At 45.8% G+C, this 18,679-nt stretch overlaps 1 protein-coding gene across 5 annotated transcripts in view; it reads left to right on the forward strand.

Moving 5' to 3' along the window:
• Nucleotides 1-3,939: 3,939 nt before the first annotated feature.
• Nucleotides 3,940-18,679, forward strand: part of Nf-YA (nuclear factor Y-box A) — a 30,332-nt gene continuing 15,592 nt past the window's right edge. For 4 of the 5 annotated variants that reach the window (XM_075879392.1, XM_075879409.1, XM_075879413.1 and 1 more), the window contains exons 1-5: nucleotides 3,940-3,958; nucleotides 4,026-4,090; nucleotides 14,464-14,681; nucleotides 16,025-16,162; nucleotides 17,484-17,531. In XM_075879392.1, the coding sequence (XP_075735507.1) occupies nucleotides 14,517-14,681; nucleotides 16,025-16,162; nucleotides 17,484-17,531 (351 nt within the window). In that variant the 5' untranslated portion in view covers nucleotides 3,940-3,958; nucleotides 4,026-4,090; nucleotides 14,464-14,516. Of the gene's footprint in view, nucleotides 3,959-4,025; nucleotides 4,091-11,561; nucleotides 11,579-14,463; nucleotides 14,682-16,024; nucleotides 16,163-17,483; nucleotides 17,532-18,679 lie in introns of those variants that run through there. The other variant, XM_075879401.1, reaches the window with a different exon arrangement.

An 18,679-nucleotide genomic window follows, 5' to 3' on the forward strand; every position in this document is an offset into this window, starting at 1 on the left:
CTCTAGTGCAAAGGAATATAGACTTGGCTGATAATGGTATGTGATATGTAATCCGTGTGGCATATGTGACTTGACGCAAAGAAAGCTATGGAAAGCCACATGTTTTGCCAGCAATCAAGTAGGCTGCAGTTTGTACCTGTGATGCTAGTTTGCAACATGCAGCAAAGGTTGCTGATAATGCTGTAGTAAGCTGCATGTTCGAGTTGGGCCAAGTGTAGCCCAAAGTCTCGAAACATTGCTCATACAGTGATTCCAAGTTGCTGTGGAGACTGGTTAGTTCAATTTGCTAGTCAGTGATATGTTGCAGCAAAATATATAGTGCATTCTTTTCATGAGAATATTTTTTCGAAATGTATCTACTGGTCAGAAGCCTGTTTAGATAATTTTATTCCTAGAGAAAAGACAGCTGCTATATCTGTAATTTAGCCTAATACATTTTTTCAGGTGCATGCTGCCCTGCCTTTAGCAGAAACTGTACAAAAGCAGCTGTAGTAAGCTGAAGTTGATAATTAAACTTAATACGTGCCACGGAGCTCTTGATTTGTGCAAATAGTCTAGGGTAATTTTAAGGTTCCACTGGGTGTTTAAACCAATGGATTGGATTTTTAATTTCAACAGTGAAAGGCAAAATTCATCTATTAAAGCAGCTTACCTTATTTCTAAATTAGCAATAGCAGTATGTACATTATTACTGCGCTCTGCAGTGATGCACAATTCAAAGAAAAAGGAGCTGCCAAAAAATCGAAGCAAGGCATGTACTGTGTGTGGTTCTGAATTTCATCTTATGGCCATTGCAACTTCATATCAGCCACTACTTGCGTGATGTCTGCTGCTTGAATTTTTAGCTCATAAGCTCTTTTCCGGCATTGTTCTCCCCTTCATCCTTTCCCAGTACAGGGTAGCAAACCGGATGTGCGCTTGGTTAACCTCCCTGTCTTTCCTAGCATCTTTATCTCTCTCTCTCTTGTTTTACCCAAGTGTTTTTAGTTTTTGTGTTTAGTTGTTCTTAGAACTTGTCAATAGTTTATGATATACTTGTTTTTGTTTGTCCAGAGATGTTAATTGTTCGCATTGCTCATTTTTCGTTAGTTGTTTACAACCTCCAGTCGTCTTGTCTGTATGCCCCAAATAAACGTGAAGAGTATTATATGTGGCAGGGGCCAGGTGTTTGTTACAGAGGGCCTTGCCAAAATTTTTTTTATTAGCTATTGTTACAGATGCTTCAAGTGCCAAGTTATAACGACTGGTGATAGGGAGTGTACCTGAACTTGCTTGCCTTTCCGATGCTTGCTTTTCTGATGCACAAGTGGCAGGAAAGATTCAGAACTGTCTGCATCAGCAATACTTCACATGAAAGTGCACACACATATGATTTCTCCTCATGTTACATGTCAATATTTGATATGCAAACACAGTATTAGCATAATATTTACACTCTTGCAAGATTTTTTGGCACATTAGAATGTAACAATTTGAAACACGTGCTGCAATAGCCAGACATGTGCGAAGAGTAGCAACAGCAGAAATGGCAGTACATATTTCGCTGCTGCAACTGGCTATGACACTGAAACATTCTTCTTGTGCTGAACCTTTGCTTCAAACCTAATTGTACAAAATAGCCCTATCATGATTGCATCCAAGCAAGGAGCAATGAAGGTGCATAATTATTCCAAGCAGTACCAGGTGTTTTCAAAGTAGCGCCACAAGATATCCGTGTTGATACTTCCACCTGCGTCAACAGTTGTTGGTGCACGTCTGCTCTATGCTGAAATGTTTGCCTTTGTGCGCAGTGTGCCAGGTGTCATTTGTAAGGACACGACGGATCTCACTCAAGCATGGCATACCACTTTTTTCAACAAACAAGCCTCGAATGCAGGAAGTTTCAATAAGGTTAACATAATTGAGAACTTCTCTGAAAGTTGCTGATCTGTAGATCAAGGTCAGGGCAACACCGTGGTCAGGGCTCAAGGTTGACGAATGTAATGTAATGGCAAGCTATTTAGGAGCAATGTGCAGTTGAGACTTGGATGTTGTTGTGATATATGCAGAACAAATGTTTTACATTTTGTACATGTGGTCACTTCACAAAAACAAGAAAAAAGTGTTTTTCTTTTTTTGAGCTTGCTGTGTTTGATTGTGCATTTGCATGGAGGAGGCATATTTTACTGTTCTTAGCTTCACACCGTGCTGCTGTGCTTTTTTTGTGTTTTTTATATAGTGATTTATTGTCAGTGCACAAGAGTGCCGTGTAAGTACTTGTTAATGTACTGTTTGAAATAAAGCAAAATGTCTGTTACTTGCTTTGCACATTCATTTTACTGTAACTACTACTACGACCTTGAAAACTGCATTTGTGATTAATGTTCGCAGCATAGTACACAGTGAGTGCACAGACCTGAAGTAATAGCAAAACAGTGAGATAAGTAATTTAACATAACTCCTGATAAATGCAGCATTGGTCTCTTTCTATTAAACTCTGCGACAGAGGTCCAGTTTGCTATTAAGACAGCGGCTAACTCGTCTGAGCAAAGGCTTGGCGATTCTTTTACATTCTATTAGGCAGGAACTTCAAACTTGGCAATACCATTCTACGCTAATGCAAAAGCCTCGCATTTCTGAGCTTGCAGCAAGAATCGGGTACAATGGTGGTTGGTTTAGGTACATTATTGTCGTAGGCTTATTGGCTTTTCTTAAATGATCGCTTACTGGCTCGCTCCTGTGCTAGTCGATTTTATTTTATGCCTGCCAGTTTTTTTTTTGTTATTGCTCTATGTAACCTTAAGCCATAGACTGCGCTACCCTTATTTCGATATTTATTACTACCCATTCATTGAATATATATCTGTCCTCATGCTGTTGCCTGCCCAGGTGTATTTATTCTGCCTATCAACTAGTATATCGGCTACTCCTGTTTTGTTCTCCGATTCTTTCTCCTTCCATCGCACGCTGAGTGGTCCTTAATTTGTAAGAACTACGTAAGAACTGGCACAGTTCACTAACTGCATTTGTGAAAACCTAGCTCTGAGGATTGCCAGTTCTAAGCACACGCATATGTATTTAATGCAAGTCAGTCATTTTTTTTTTTTTTTTTTTGATGGTTGCAACTTTTGCATACTGCCTTGCATAGGACGAAGATAATGGGCAACGTGGCACGGGCATAATTATTTTTAGAATTGAAAAATGTCGGGGTGGTCATGTACCGCCGCATCACTGCTACGGCTGCGTGGTACTACACGGTCACGCTGGGCCGTATCTATAGAGTAATTTATTTCTCCTATATTGGTATCTGTCGCGCCGATTTTAGAGCCTGGTTATAACGACGGCGCTCGAGACAACGAAACGAATGAGTAAAGAACCGTTTTAAAATTCACGTCTGAGAAGTTGTCATCTACCGCTGGACAACAGACGCTAGCGGAACTGCGTGCATTTGCATATATGCACAATTTCAGTGAATGATTACTATTTCTTTTCTTGAACAAAATAGAGCAGTACTACTTTGTTGCCGTTTCTTTACCGCGTCGGCTACAGAAGGCTCTACGCAAGAAAGCCGATTCCGCAAGGCGTCCTGAAGAATAAAATCTTAGAGCGTGTCGCAAATGACATACGTACATCTACTTCAAACTGCTTTCAGCAATAACGTATGCACGTAAATACGTATGTACACAGCTGAAAAGTAAAGGCAGTAAGGAAGCCCATGATAGCGCTACCAAGCTAACCGCGAACCATTGCGATCAACCAGTTGTTCCTTCCTATATGCCACCCTCCACGCGATCAACAACCGCAACCTGTGCGGCGCCATCTTGGCTGTTCCGTGAATCGTTGGTTGCCCCTTCCTCCGTGGCGAGCGCAATCTAAATCTTATTATACAAAGCTCAGGGTAATTCATGCTGCGCTGATCACCTTATTTTTATCGCAAAAATATTTCTTTTTGTTGTTCGCGCACGACCGAAGCCGGCAGGTTGGTCGCCAATAAAGACGAAGCTTCTTGTTTTTATGACGAATGATTTCGTTGTCCATTGGCGCAGGTTTTCCGTAGTCAACCGGAGCCAATCAAGAGAACCTCCTGGTGAACCAGTGCGCTTCTGCGAATGTAAGTTGGCAAATTATCTTCGATTTAGACCGCGGGTGCTTGGCTCGGGATTCGCTGGCGCCGTGTTTGTGTTTTGGTCCACGTTTTCACGTGTGGAACCGAGTATTTTGATCCGAGGAACCCGGTTTCAACTCCCGGGGCTAATGGCGTTGTTTTCCCCGTCTAGACAAAGCATGCGATGCGCTCACTTTCCGCAAACTTTTTCGCTTCCGTGCCGCTTGCTTTCGCGTGCGATCGGACTATCTTGCGCCGAGTTAAAACCCCCGGTGTTAGTTTTCCGTCTTTTCTGAACAACCCCGCGAGTCCAGGCTGTACCATCGAGTTCGTACGAAGACTTTGCGGAATCGGTGTGGCGAGATTTTTATCCATTTGCATGTTGTTAGGCCTACCTCTCCCGGGATATTTTTTTTCTCGCTTCGTGGCTACTACTGTGTACTTACGGAGCCGTTCACCTCGCCCTTGCGTTGGACAAGGTAGCCTTTTCTCGATCCGTAATTATCACCGACAAAGAGCGAAGAAGTGCTGCAATCAGATGATCACTTTCGATTGTCGTGGCGCGCTTTAAAACATAACAAAAACAAGTGACCCATCTCGGAAAGGCGACGTGTGCCGCGTATTGCCGTGTCCCGTTATGTCGCAAAATAACACCTCTTTGCGCCGCAGCTGTAATGTAGATGGAGGATCGCGGATCTGTTTGATACAGTTAAGGCGCGATCGTGCGAAAAGCGAATGTTTCCTGTACGTGCTAATCTGATGAGGAAGAACCACAACCTGGTTTTGCAAGTGGTGTTGAAGAGCGCCTTGGTTCGTCGTGCGTCGTATTTATTCTTGCTGCTGTTGATGCTCATCGGTGCGCGCTGTTGCGCCTTTGGGTAGCGTGGTGCGGACTCGGGCCATCCGAGTCCCCGGAGAGGACGAGTAGAGAAGCCGGAGAAGGAGAAAAAAATGTTTATATACAGTATTTACATGGTAGCGTGGTACAACGTACATGAAAAGAGAATCACACACGAGCGCCTCTGCGCTAGCGTTTTTATACATCGTCCGCCTTCCCAAGATCCCTTGCAAAGAAAATTTATGCGCAGGATACTCCAATGAGATCGTCGTCTTCCTCTCCGTCCCCGAAGAGGGAAAGCCAAACACCGCCTCCCTCTGAACCTAGGAAAGGGGCAAGACATGCCCAGTTCGCTGTTTGGTGAGGGAGACCCCACGCGCCAGCGTGGCACCACAGTGAGAAGACGTGGAATCCCATGCGCAAAGTCGCTCCCTGATGCAGCCAGGTTGACTCAAGCAAGGCAGAATACCCCGTACAGCTGCTGGGTCGACGCTGCTTCGGAGTGTTGCTCTCGGCGGCTGACAAAAGCTTGGCCAACGACTTTTGTGTCAAGAGGAGCCGGCGACGTGGTTTTTCCAGATTGTCCGCGTCCGTCGCCGTCCCGGTGCAGGGTTGACTCATCAACAGCTGCCAGGTGCCAGCAGGCCGCGAAGACCACGTGGAACTTGGGCGAGGCACAACAGCACCCCCGCCGCCAGATGATACATCGGGAGGTCGAGTTGTTCCATGCAGCTCGGCCGGGTCGATGTCGGCGACGTTCCGGCAAGGCTCTTGCTTTATCGAAGGGCCTGGTCAAACTGGAATGCTCCAAGAGCTGGCCTCTGCGCCCCGCTTCGGTGAAAAGTGGGTGACAAGCTCCAAGAAACGACCTTTGTCAGCCACACACAATGCGACAAGCACCGCGTGCACGCCACTCTCATCGCCAGGCCTCCGATTTTACAAAGCAAACATCTTATCTTAATAACTTAAGCTCAAGGAAACAATGTGCATACCAATCGGGACAAGTGTCCAGTAACTCTTTCATACGTAACTCCATTTGGAATCGAGATAACATTATAATCAAGCTAAACAAGCAAACTGTAGAGCTCGGGACAACGAGGGAGTCAGTGAAAAATTTCTCTACGCCCTCACTGTAACACATTGAAAAAAAAGTACACATAAACTAGGTAAAGGTAAACAAAAAAATCAAACAAACCTTCCGCGTCTTTTGACGAGTCAAAACGCTCGACTTAGGGCGTCTGCATTTGTATGAAGGCCACCTCTCTTGTAGCGCACCTCGAAATTGTGCTGCTGCAGTGCTATGCTCCATCTGAGCAAACGACCATTCTTAGGTGACATTTGGTGTAACCAGGTTAGTGGAGAGTGATCAGTTTCGATAATAAACTTAGAGCCAGCAACATAGCAGCCTAGTTTTCGTACGGCCCAAACAATGCAAGCACATTCTTTTTCCGAAGTGCTATAAGCCTCTTCCCTGCTGCTCAATTTGCGACTCAAATACAAAACCGGCCGCTCCTCTCCACTCTGGTCCGTCTGACATAGCACTGCTCCTAAACCGCGTTCGCTTGCATCACACTGAATAGTGAAAGGTTTTGCAAAATCCGGTGCCCTCAAGACGGGTTTCTCACTCAATGCGTGCTTCAGCTTCTGAAAAGCGTCTTCCTTTTTAGAGTCCCATTGAATGTTCACAGGTTCGGTCTTGCGTAAACTATCTGTCAAAGGGCTGGCAATCTCGGAGTAATTCGGGACGTAATGCTGATAGTAACCTGTGAGGCCGAGGAATGCTCTCATCTCGGTCTTAGTGCTGGGACGACGATAACCGACCACCGCGGCTACCTTGAGTTCGGACGGTCGACGACGCCCATTTCCTACAATGTGCCCTAAATAGCTTACTTCAGCACAGCCCAAATGACATTTCTCTCTCTTTACCGTAAGACCTGCATTTTTGACCCGTTCCAAAACCATCCGAAGGTGTTCAACATGGTCTTCCCATTTGTCCGAAAATATCGCCACATCGTCTAGGTAAGGCAGCGCAAATTTCTCGAGCCCGTGGAGAACCTTATCCATCAGGCGGCTGAAACAATACGGCGCGTTCTTGAGCCCAAAGCTCATCATCAAAGGACGAAAAGTGCCCAGGGGTGAGATAAAAGCAGCGTATCGACTCGCGCGCTCTGTCAAAGGGACCTGCCAATACCCCCTAACAAGGTCTAACGTAGAAATGTATTTCGCCTTAGACACTGTCTCTACCCTCTCTTCAATGTTAGGAATAGGGTAAGTCTGGTCGACTGTTACAGAGTTCAGGCGGCGATAGTCCACGCATGGCCTTGGATCACGGCCCGGAATCTCAACCAAAATCAAAGGCGAGGTGAAATCACTGTCTGCTTCGATGATAACACCTAGGTCGATCATGCGGCGAATTTCGGCCTCTAGTATCTCTCTCTGTCTAGGTGACACCCGATACGGCTTACAGCTGATCGGCTTGTTAACCGTCAGCTCAATGTCGTGCTTAATCACATCCGTTTTGCCTGGCTTCTCGGAGAAAACGGTAGCGAATTCCTGTACTAAAAGCTCTAAATCTTCCTCTTGAGCCTTACTTAGGGTGTTCCCTGTGTCTACCCTATCGGACAATGTGCTGCTGACCGTGCCATCGGAAAGACAAAGGATTTCCGCGCCCTCATCCTCAGGAACATTGAGTGCAAGGTTTACTACTGCTTTTCGTCGCATGTAGGGTTTCATTAGGTTACTGTGATACACTTTGGGGCATTTCCGGCCCCACTTTACCTCGTAGTTGGTGTCTGAAAGCACTGACAACACTGTCGCTGGTCCCTCCCATTGTACGTCCAGCTTGTTTTTTCTTGAAGGGCACAACAGCATCACCTCATCGCCCACTCTAAAGACTCGCTTTCGAGCTGACTTATCGTAACGGGCCTTGGAAAGCGCCTGTGCTGCGCGCATGTTGCTCTCCACCACTTCGCGTGTAGTCCCCAGTCGCCCCAATAAATCCAGTACATAGGAAACCACATTAGGGTCCTCCCCATATCCAGTCCATGACTCTCGTATTAAGTGCAGCGGACCTCTCAAGTTCCTGCCGTAGACAAGTTCAGCCGGACTAAAACCCGTACTCTCGTGTGGGGCCGACCTCAGAGAAAACATCGCAGCTGGTATACACCCCTCCCAGTCACTTTTATGCTCAAAGCACAAAGCTCGCAAAACGCGTTTCATGACCGAGTGCATGCGTTCCACAGGGTTCGACTGTGGATGGTGAATAGAGCTATGCGCGATTTTTATCCCGCAGCGTTCTAGGAATGTAGTCGTAAGGCAGCTTGTGAACACACTTCCGTTGTCACACTGTATCTCCGAGGGAAAACCCACCCGAGAAAAAATAGACAACAATGCGTCCACCACGCATACTGAACTCAACTCTTTCAGTGCGATTGCCTCCGGGAACTTGGTGGCAACGCACAGCGCGGTCAGGACGTACCGATATCCTGATTTAGATGGAGGCAGAGGCCCCACGATGTCAATCACGAGCCGACGGAAGGGTTCTGTGACTATTGGCACTAGTTTCATTGGTGCCTTCCATTTGTCTGTTGATTTTCCTATCCGCTGACAAGTGTCGCATCCACGGACAAACATCTCTACATCCTTCCAGCACCCGGGCCAGTAGAACTCCTGAGCCAGCTTAGCTTTCGTTTTCTTTATACCTAAGTGGCCCGCCCAGGCGTTGCTGTGGGCCAGGTCGAGAATGTTCCGCCGGTATTTTAGTGGAACTACCACTTGGTTGTAGACCCGCCCTTTAGCGTTCTCATACCTGCGATGCAACACCTCGTTTTGGGTGTAGAACGAAACGTTCTTCCTAGAGTTACCTTCCTTATGTATGGCATCTAGCAGCATAGAGAGTGCGAGATCCGCCTTTTGATCGACCACTAGCGTTGCACGGTCGGTTCTGGCTAGCTGACACCAACTGGTGGACGCGGGTGTTAACACCGAGCCTGTCACCAAGTCCTCGTTTTCGGGCGTTAGAGATATTTCCTCGCTGTTGTCGACCATAGCCCCAGTTTCCGTCTCGACAACTCGCATGGCAGACTCATTTTCCGTCGCAACTACCTCAGGTTTTCCTACACTGCCCTCGGACGTCTGTTCCCCAGAGGGTGAGCTGCTCAGCTGTTGCGTCAGCTCGCGCGCCTTCGAACGGGTAAGGGCCATGCAAGCTATTTCGGTGGCAAATGATTCTCCACGTGTTTTTAACATTTCCTCAGACTTATTTGAAAATAGGTAAGGGAAGTGCTCCGGAAGGTTGGCTGAAATTGCTGCTTCCGTACACAATTGGCCGAAAGGGCCCTCGATTACAACCCTCGCTATCGGTAGGCAGACGCTTTGCTTTTCTGCCACTTGCCGAATCCAGGCACACTCTCCTATATAGTCTTCGGAAGATACGCAATTTGGATGCGCTACATCCATTGTGGCCGCCGAGTCCCTCAATACCCTACACATTCGGCCGTTCACTGAGAGTGTCCTCATGTAAGGCTTCAACAGCTTTAAGCTATCCTCTGACTCCTGAATTGTGGCAAATGCCATGTGCCTCTTACAGCTCCTGGCCATGTGGCCCTTTTCTCCGCAGCTGTAGCAAACAACTGGCTTCCGCGCTTCTAACGCATGCGCTATGTCACCAGGCGCCTTTGAACCTGATGAAGGTGCCGCCTTAGTCCCCTCACTGTCCTTTCCCTGCTGATTGTCTAATAACTTGGAATTTTCGGGTTTCCAGTTATTTCTTGCAAACCTCTTGCGTCCCTGGTTTCCCGACCAGCTTTCTACCTTTTCATTTTTTTCCGAAGTTCGTGGTGTATTGCGGAGACTACGGCGTGAGCAGTAATCTTCGGCGAGTTCTGCTGCCCTGTTCATGTCTACGTCTTTCATCCTATCCTGCACCCAAAGCCTTACCTCCTCGGGAATTCCCCGGTAAAACTGCTCAAGTACCATCAACTCAATGACCTTGTCATGGTTGCCATAGACTTGCGCGCTTTTGAGCCACTCTTCAAAGTTGGCTCTAATTTGGTAGGCATAGTCTGAATGAGATTCGTTGCCCCTCTTAGAGTGCCTGAACCGCAGGCGGAAAGCCTCTGTCGATAGGCGACATTTTCGTAGCAATGCAGCCTTTACCCTGTCATACACCTCGGAGTCCTCTTTATTCATTCTTGCGATAACATCGGACACTTCGCCTGGTAGTACGCATATCAGTTTTTGTGGCCAAGTCTCCCTACTAAACCCTGCATTTTCGCATGCTCGCTCAAAATGCACGAGGTATAATGCAATGTCGTCACCCGCCTTGAAGGTGTGGATTAGATCCTTTATCTTTGATTCTCCACCCCCTGAATTTTGATTTCCCACGGACATACGAAGCTCCAGTTCTTTCAGACGGATTTCATGTTCTTTATCCTCGCGATCCCTCCTTATTTCCTCCTCTCTTTGTTCACGGGCTAAGCGCTCACGCTCCTCTTTCTTTGCCAAAATGGTTTCTCTGGCCTCAATGGCCTCTTCTAAACTCACTTCCTCTTTTCCCAAGTGCTCCAAAATTTGTTGTTTTCTTTTAACCGAGCCGACCGAAATATTCAGCTCCTGACAAATTTCGAGGAGTTCTTGGACCTTAAACTTCTCCATCTTAGATATGCACACCGTTTCTCTTCTAAGGTAATTTTGCCCACGAGCCACCCAATTCTTGGTCTGCGAATCAAAATTTACCAAAATCACCCTACCACGTTACCGACCATCTGCGCTAACGAGTCTGGCGAAAAGAAGAGCAAACACGCGGCACTCACCACTTCGATGCAGCCGACGCAGGCGAATCCCATAAGCTGCCAGCCACTGTTGCGCCTTTGGGTAGCGTGGTGCGGACTCGGGCCATCCGAGTCCCCGGAGAGGACGAGTAGAGAAGCCGGAGAAGGAGAAAAAAATGTTTATATACAGTATTTACATGGTAGCGTGGTACAACATGAAAAGAGAATCACACACGAGCGCCTCTGCGCTAGCGTTTTTATACATCGTCCGCCTTCCCAAGATCCCTTGCAAAGAAAATTTATGCGCAGGATACTCCAATGAGATCGTCGTCTTCCTCTCCGTCCCCGAAGAGGGAAAGCCAAACACCGCCTCCCTCTGAACCTAGGAAAGGGGCAAGACATGCCCAGTTCGCTGTTTGGTGAGGGAGACCCCACGCGCCAGCGTGGCACCACAGTGAGAAGACGTGGAATCCCATGCGCAAAGTCGCTCCCTGATGCAGCCAGGTTGACTCAAGCAAGGCAGAATACCCCGTACAGCTGCTGGGTCGACGCTGCTTCGGAGTGTTGCTCTCGGCGGCTGACAAAAGCTTGGCCAACGACTTTTGTGTCAAGAGGAGCCGGCGACGTGGTTTTTCCAGATTGTCCGCGTCCGTCGCCGTCCCGGTGCAGGGTTGACTCATCAACAGCTGCCAGGTGCCAGCAGGCCGCGAAGACCACGTGGAACTTGGGCGAGGCACAACAGCGCCGCATTCTTGATACGTCGTTCTACCGTGTGCTTTGCTCCAATAAAGTTTACGAACGCTTGTATTGTGAAAAGCAGTTTGTACGCACGCTTTTGTTGACATCACATTTCAGCCAACAGGTGGCTTGAGACATCTACGAAAGGTGAATACAGATTGAACACTTCGAAGGAATGGAAATAACCTTCTGCTGGTCATGCTCACACTTAATAAATTCTCAGAATTTACGTTTCCACAACTGTGCCCAGTGTATACCGGTGTACTTTGGCACTGGCGCACTTTGGCACCAGCCTCGTGATGCATTTTCTTTTTTTTTTTGTGCAAATAAACCGGCTACCACATTCGCAAATACTTAAGCAAGCTGTGCATTCTGAAGGTGCTTGCATGTGACGTTCATAGTAGAACTATGCAGCGTGAAGCGTTGCAAATAACGTGCCCATCAATCAGGCAAGTACGGCATGTGTCACGTTCTGCGTTAGAAACCCATTTCTAACTGTTTACAATGTTTTAAGTGCGTGAACAGTGACATTTCGCACTCCATCATAAAGTAGCACGTGCACTGCTTGTGAAGTTATTCAGCGGTGTGTAAAATGCAATATGTGGCTGCTGGCAGTTTAATTTATAGCTGTAGATCTCGCACAGCAGTACAAAGAGCTGTGAAATGGCCAAATATGTATGGTTGTAATTCGGTCTACCAAAAAATGTTGAAGGGCCCTTTCGAGCATATTCCTGTTTCAGTAGGTGTGTCTTGCTGATTATACCCATTGGTGGGTGAAGCACGTTGGTGCATATGCTCCTCTACAAAGTTAATAATTAGGTACACTTATTTAGTGATTACCGAGATGTGCTGCTTACTCTTATTTTTGTTCTTTGTAAGCACAAAGCACGAGAGAGAATGAGCGCTTTATATTACTTTCTTTTTTTCTAATTATTACTGTACTCATGGTAGATTGAACGAAAGTTTCCATGTGTCTCAAGAAGAACATTTGTCGTGTCGTGCTACTGCCTGCTGTAACGGGAGTGGTAACACCCCCCAAGTATTTTTCTTTTTTCATCAACGAAACATATGGTATTGTATTATTCAAAATCAGAGTTGATATCCAGCATATGTTCACATACATGCTACTCTGCTGGGAATGAGACAGAGGGGAAAGGTCCTAGGGGAATGTTGGAGGGCAGAAAACAAGGAAATCTTGATGAAGCCTGGTGGTTAACTGAAGAGACCACTGACTTCTCGTTTTAGTCAATTACTCCTTCGTGATACCATGAAAACCCCACTTGCTGCGAGACGGGGACTGCTAAGTGAGTAAAAAGAAAATGCCGCCTTGGAAGTTCTCACACCAGTTACTGTGACGTCATAGATTTCAATACTAGGGCCTATGTAGTTCCCAATCAGTAAATATAAAGTAGACTGTCTTCAATTTTGTTGAGCCAATGTGGCCAAAATATAAAAAAAAAACACTTAGAAATTCATAATTTTGCCATTGGAGATTTAAAAGTGAAGCTTTTGACATTCATCCTCTCATCTATTAATAAACCTATGGTGGTGAAATAATTACCCTAGAGTTGCATTATTTATCAGTCTAAATGAATTCACTGTTCCACTCTAATTTCCCTTAATTAAGCATACACTCACATAAAACATTATTTGTTGAGTTGGTCACTATTTACATGGCAAGTCTATTGATTAAGTGTACAAAAACAATGTCAGCACTCTTCACTATTTCAATGTACAAGGCGAGGTACCTAGCATCCGTGTGAAGGGGCCTTGAGCTTTTCCATAGTCAACTGATCAGTTGGGCACGCAAGTGAAGTGCACCTCAGAATCCACGACAGGGTCTCCAGTATGATTCAATTTATAAAAAAAAAGCAATTTGAAGGTGAAGACCTACGTTTAACTTTATGCATAACAGTAGGTGCAGCTGGTTTTGATCATTAGATAAATTTTATGCCATATTTTTCTATAAATTTCTCGATCTTGTGTAAAGTTTCTCCTCTGTTAAGAGTAAAATTTTGTCAGTTCTATGGCAGATGACTCACACTCATGTTTACAGATTTGTGAAACATCAACAGAACTTCTGTTGGCATTTGCACGTAGAGAATCCGGAAAACTGAGCTGCAGGCTATGGTTCTTTGATTAACATTGGGCCACATATTAGGGGTAGCATCAAATGAACCGTGGAATCTTAAAAATAATTCCTGCCCCTGGCCACACCGCCGTGGTTTTAGAATTTTCAACTTTTACTGCTGTAAACCCTCATTATGAACATAGCACTGCCCGTAAGTGACTTCATTATATGCATTGTTCCATAATAGGGGAGAAGCTAAAACACTCGCAGACTGTCCACAAATTGGACATTTTATTTGGTCCCATGGTTCATAATGTTTTAAAGGGGCCATGAACCACTTTTCGAGGTAATCATCCAATGTCTTCAGTATTGTGGTTTATTGCCTCATGAATCGACTGCCACTATAAATTTTTCAAATATGTCAAGAACAAGTAAAGAGGCAGAGTATTGTTGCATGCTTTGAGTGTTTTCTCTGTTCTCTCATCCCAACGTGTGCTGTGGGAGCTAAGCAGAGAGAGATGACACGGGGGAAGGAAGATATGTCAGCGACTATGAAATGCTGTTCCGTTGTGGGGTGGCAGTCCGTAGCAAGAAATGAATCTGATCCAAACGCTGTAGTTGATTTATGTTGACTATTGGCATACAGCATGCCAGCTGCTGTTCGACGTCAAACAGTGGGCACCAGCATTTTCAAACTGAGTGAGCATGGGCCTCTGTGTGAATAGGGAGCGCTTGAGAAAATAATAGATTTGCGCTACACTTGTTAGCCCTCCTTGCTGTGCACAACTGCAAGGTTTGGCTGAGATGTTTATAGCAGCATCTGCTAGCCTCCGAATGAGTGTTCTTGCCAAGCCTGCGGGGTGGTGCCTGACCTCCTTAATGCTACATGTATGTATCTCATACTGTTAAATGTGTGACAGTGTCAGGCATGTATGTTAATCGTGCTTTTACGAACTTGCAGCTGTGTAGGTGGGCCACAAAGAGCAGCCTGGCTTGACGGGCAAAGGGGCAGCCATGCAGATGGAGCAGTACCAGGTGGTGAGCTCGGTCGGGGCAAGTCCCTCGCAGGGGCAGCCTCTGGCTGTGGCCGCCACTGACCAGCAGCAGCAGCAGCAGGTGGCCGTCATGCAGTCCCTCTCGGGGACACCCATTGCCCACGTTGCCACTGCACAGCCACAGGTGAGGCTGCCAATGATTGTTGCTGTTGTGGATGTGATGGACTAAGGAAGTACTGGCGTACCAGTGCAAACGGACACTCCGCAAGAGAGATGACACATACATATGGGCGCTGACTAAAAATGTGCTTTATTGGCCCAGTTGTCAGCCAGCACTCGTGTGTATTACGTGTTGCCTCTTTTGTGAGTTTATGGTGGCATTTCCGTATTCGAAGACAAACCAACTCACCTGCAAAAGAAGTTTTGATGTGTATGTGTTAAATGCTTGTGCCATACATTGCCCTCACTTGGAGCTTCGAATGCTGTGGTGTGATACCTCAGTACGATTGTGATTTTTCAACGTTTGTCCTTTCTCACTTTTTAGCTTTCCATTCGATATAGCCTGCGCCTCATTAATCTGCATCGTGTTGTGCAATGCAGAGAAGATATGTCAATGCTGTGTTGCTGTTTGTGTGACATTTTAAAAATGTTCCTTATGAAGAGCTGCAGCAGATGGCAAAGCAGCAATGCAATTGATTTGTTATTTAGCACAGTATAGTAGAAAAAAATCAATTGTGGGGTTTAGTATATCAAAATCATGACCACATTATAAAGCATGCTGTGGTAGGTGACCGGTAGATACCAGTTTTCATTGTCTGCACTCCTTCTGATGTTCAGCTAAATCGAATTGCATGGCTCTTCTTGCATTTCAGCCTCGCTGGTACCTCCAGTGTCCAGTATTGTACCACAGCCTCAAACTTAGCAGCATAGTGCCATAACTATAACAGCACATTGAATTGTAATGTGAAATGTAGCTCGTAGCATAGTGGGTAATCTTGTGTCTGCAAGCTTGTATACTTGTTCACACTTTAGCTGCTCCACTAGTGAAATTATAGGTGCCTATTTGAATCATCGAGACACTAGAGGGAAAGGCAGTGGTTGTTTTTTCTTTAATGTGTGAGCGTATAGCTGATGCTGCACACATCTGTATACTAAGAGCATGGAATTTTGTGCTGTTATCTTTTATAAACGTGCTATATGCTGTGACATGGGTAACAGTGTGAGAATTTACATTGCCAAGCATAAATCAGAGCTCTTGTAACTTGGCTAGCTTAAAACCTCTGGTAGACCCCACTTTGTCTATGCACCACATATTTTCAGTTATTACACAACTGTTAAAGTCATGTGAGAATTTTGAATTTTCAGGTAATGTTATCGAGTGCAGAAGCACTTTGTTTTCTTAGGAAGATCTGTTGCCTGACCTGTAGATGTGTGACAATATGAAGTTGATATCATTAATTAAAAAAACTGTGCCCGACTTGTACATGTATGCAGGTTAACAAGTAAATGTCACTCTTTACTGCCCAGGTGCTGCAAGTCTCCCAAGGCAATGGCCAGGCCCAGCTGCTGCAAGCTGGTGGCCAGCAGATCATGGTGCAGACATTGCCGAATGGCCAGACTGCTGCTATTCAAATACAAAACCAGCCAGGCCAGCAAATACCACAGGTAATGTGGTCAACTCAGGCTTTTCTTATAGTGTCATGTTCTGCATCACTGTTTCATCTTGCATAAAATTACTTACTTTAGACAATATAAATTACTTGGCCAGCTTAAAACCTCTGGTAGACCCCATTTCGTCTATGAGATTTATGACAAAAAATTTGGGACTGCTTTACGGGCTTAACGTCGTGAAGACTGACGAAACAGAAAAGCTGGTGGCTTCTTCTTCAGTTCAGTCTCTTTTACTAAGTACTATTTTAGGTGTGGTAATGCGATAACAGTGAGATGCCATGTAATGCCATAACAATGTGATGTTACTAAAACATTCGTCGGCTCTGACATTAGCCACTCTTTCTCAAGTTTTTCAGGGGTCACAAATCATGATCAGATTCCCTTCAGTGATGGGTGGCCAAGCGATTTTTCCTTCTGATAAGCCTTTGTCGTAGTGTAGTTGCAACGCCACCTCATTAGATTGAAATTTGATGTCTCGGGCTCTTCGCTCTCACTTAGCCTCGGCTTCCTCTGTACAGAACCTAGGATCGGCATGTCGTCGTTAGGCCCTTGCTGGAATGGCTTCCCACTGTTTTCCTAGCCACACCGCTTTTTCTTCCAGACAAAATTGCTTCTTCATACTCGTTACCAAATGTCGAAATGTTGTGCACGGATAGTACACACTTTTACACTGCTCTGTAGACCGCCGCCCCGCATTTTATCCCTGGAAAGCGCTGTGCAGCCACCATCTCTCTCGTTGGCTGTGCCCACCTGTAGCTCAGTGCATGCTTTCCCTTTCTTATCCTCACCACTCCCCGAATGCCTGTGCCCAGAGCACACTTCTCATTCACTCTCTTCCACCCACATCATCTGCACCTTGCTCCCTTTCCCCTTTTTCACTCGCCTTGCTTGATTGTACTATGCTTTCTCTCTCACCTCTCTCAGCTATTTTCTTTCTATACTATGCTATACCTCCTCATTCTCTTCACTCTGCCCTCACCCAGCTGGGCTGAGCTTTTATGTGCGCTCCCAATGGTTCAATGTTCAACCTCAACAGCTCCACTCTTAAAAATCACGTGGTTGAGGACACTTGACTTCATTTTCGTGTGTGGTTTGCAGGTGTATTGCAAAGGCATGGCATAAAAGTAGCTGTAATTTCAGCAGATTGCTTTCACTACTGCACTGTGGGTAGGCGATGAATACAGCATGATGAAAAAGAGTGGCTATACAAAGGGGAATATGTTTGATGTCACAAGTGCATTGTTGACCCTTCTTAACTGAGAAGCAGCTAACAAAGTGTGAAGCAAATAAGTTCATTTCTTTATTCTTACTGCAGCTTCAAGTGATCCCTATCAGCCAGCTCCAGGGGCAACAGGGGCAGCAGGTATGTACGTCTCGTTGCAGTGAACTGCTGTTGCGTCTCTTGTGGCATTTTCTGCGCATGTTTTACGGCCGTGCCATTCCTGGTGCGTTTACATTGGTAGTTAACAGAGGTTGCAAAAATGTTCTGTATTTGGCGAGCCAGAGTGGTGTTCACAATAGCTAGTGGGACTTGCCTGTCACCACACCAAAGTGCTTGTGATTAGGGCTGTTCTCGTGGGCCCGCAGTGCCGCTGGCATGTGAAGAAAATGTTAGCGGATCCTGTTTCTGTCTCTACTGTGTGCTGAGCATATTTGTGAGTCGAACGACTAAAAAAAAATTAAGCAACAAAAGACTGTCAAAAAGTGGTTGTTATGTGACCTGCCTGACCTTATTTTGCCACACGACCTCTGCGAGTTTCCAGTGCTAGTGAGCCCTCAGACATAAGAATATGTTAACTTAACAGGGTGTTTCCGGAAAGTAGTAGTAGGACTGTCTACCTTAAAAAAATGTCTACTGACAATTTAGGCTCATCAACTCGATAGTTTTTGAAATATGTATGTCTATTCTGCATCAACACAGTGTTTGCAGAAGCTGTGCCAATCACCAAAGGCTCCTCAGAACACAGAAACTGAAATGCTTTTTAGCTCCCTCGTTACGACCTCTTGAATGGTCTGAACTGTGCTGTGGTGCTGTCTTTGGATAATCCTGTTAAATCTGGGAAAGAGGGAGAAGCTTGAACTAGCGGCATTCAGGCTGTAGGGTAGCTGGGAAAGCTGTGTGGAGCCATGTTTGGTCAGAAAGCCCACAACAGCAAACATGGTGTGGCTAGGCACATTGTTACGACTTTTTGCCATTGAAGGGCGTCCTGACTGTTGCTGATCATCAATTTGCTCTCTTCACCGCCCGAAACAATTTGTTCCACTCAAACACTTGATCGGCCCATGGCATCACTACCATAAGCAGCGATCATGGTTTGGGTCTCACTCACATTTTTACCAGTTTAAAGCCGAATTTCACTGCGCAATGTTGCTATAATAATAAATGGTATATTGTCTAGATGAAAAGGCATCAGAAAGGGGTTCACCTTAAACTCCGTATACACTCCAGGAATGCTAAAAGACAACTGGCGATTGCTGTGCTGGTAGCTAAGACCCTTTGCCACCTGACCA

This window comes from Rhipicephalus microplus, chromosome 2, assembly GCF_043290135.1.
Source record: "Rhipicephalus microplus isolate Deutch F79 chromosome 2, USDA_Rmic, whole genome shotgun sequence".
NCBI classification, from domain to species: Eukaryota; Metazoa; Arthropoda; class Arachnida; order Ixodida; family Ixodidae; genus Rhipicephalus; species Rhipicephalus microplus.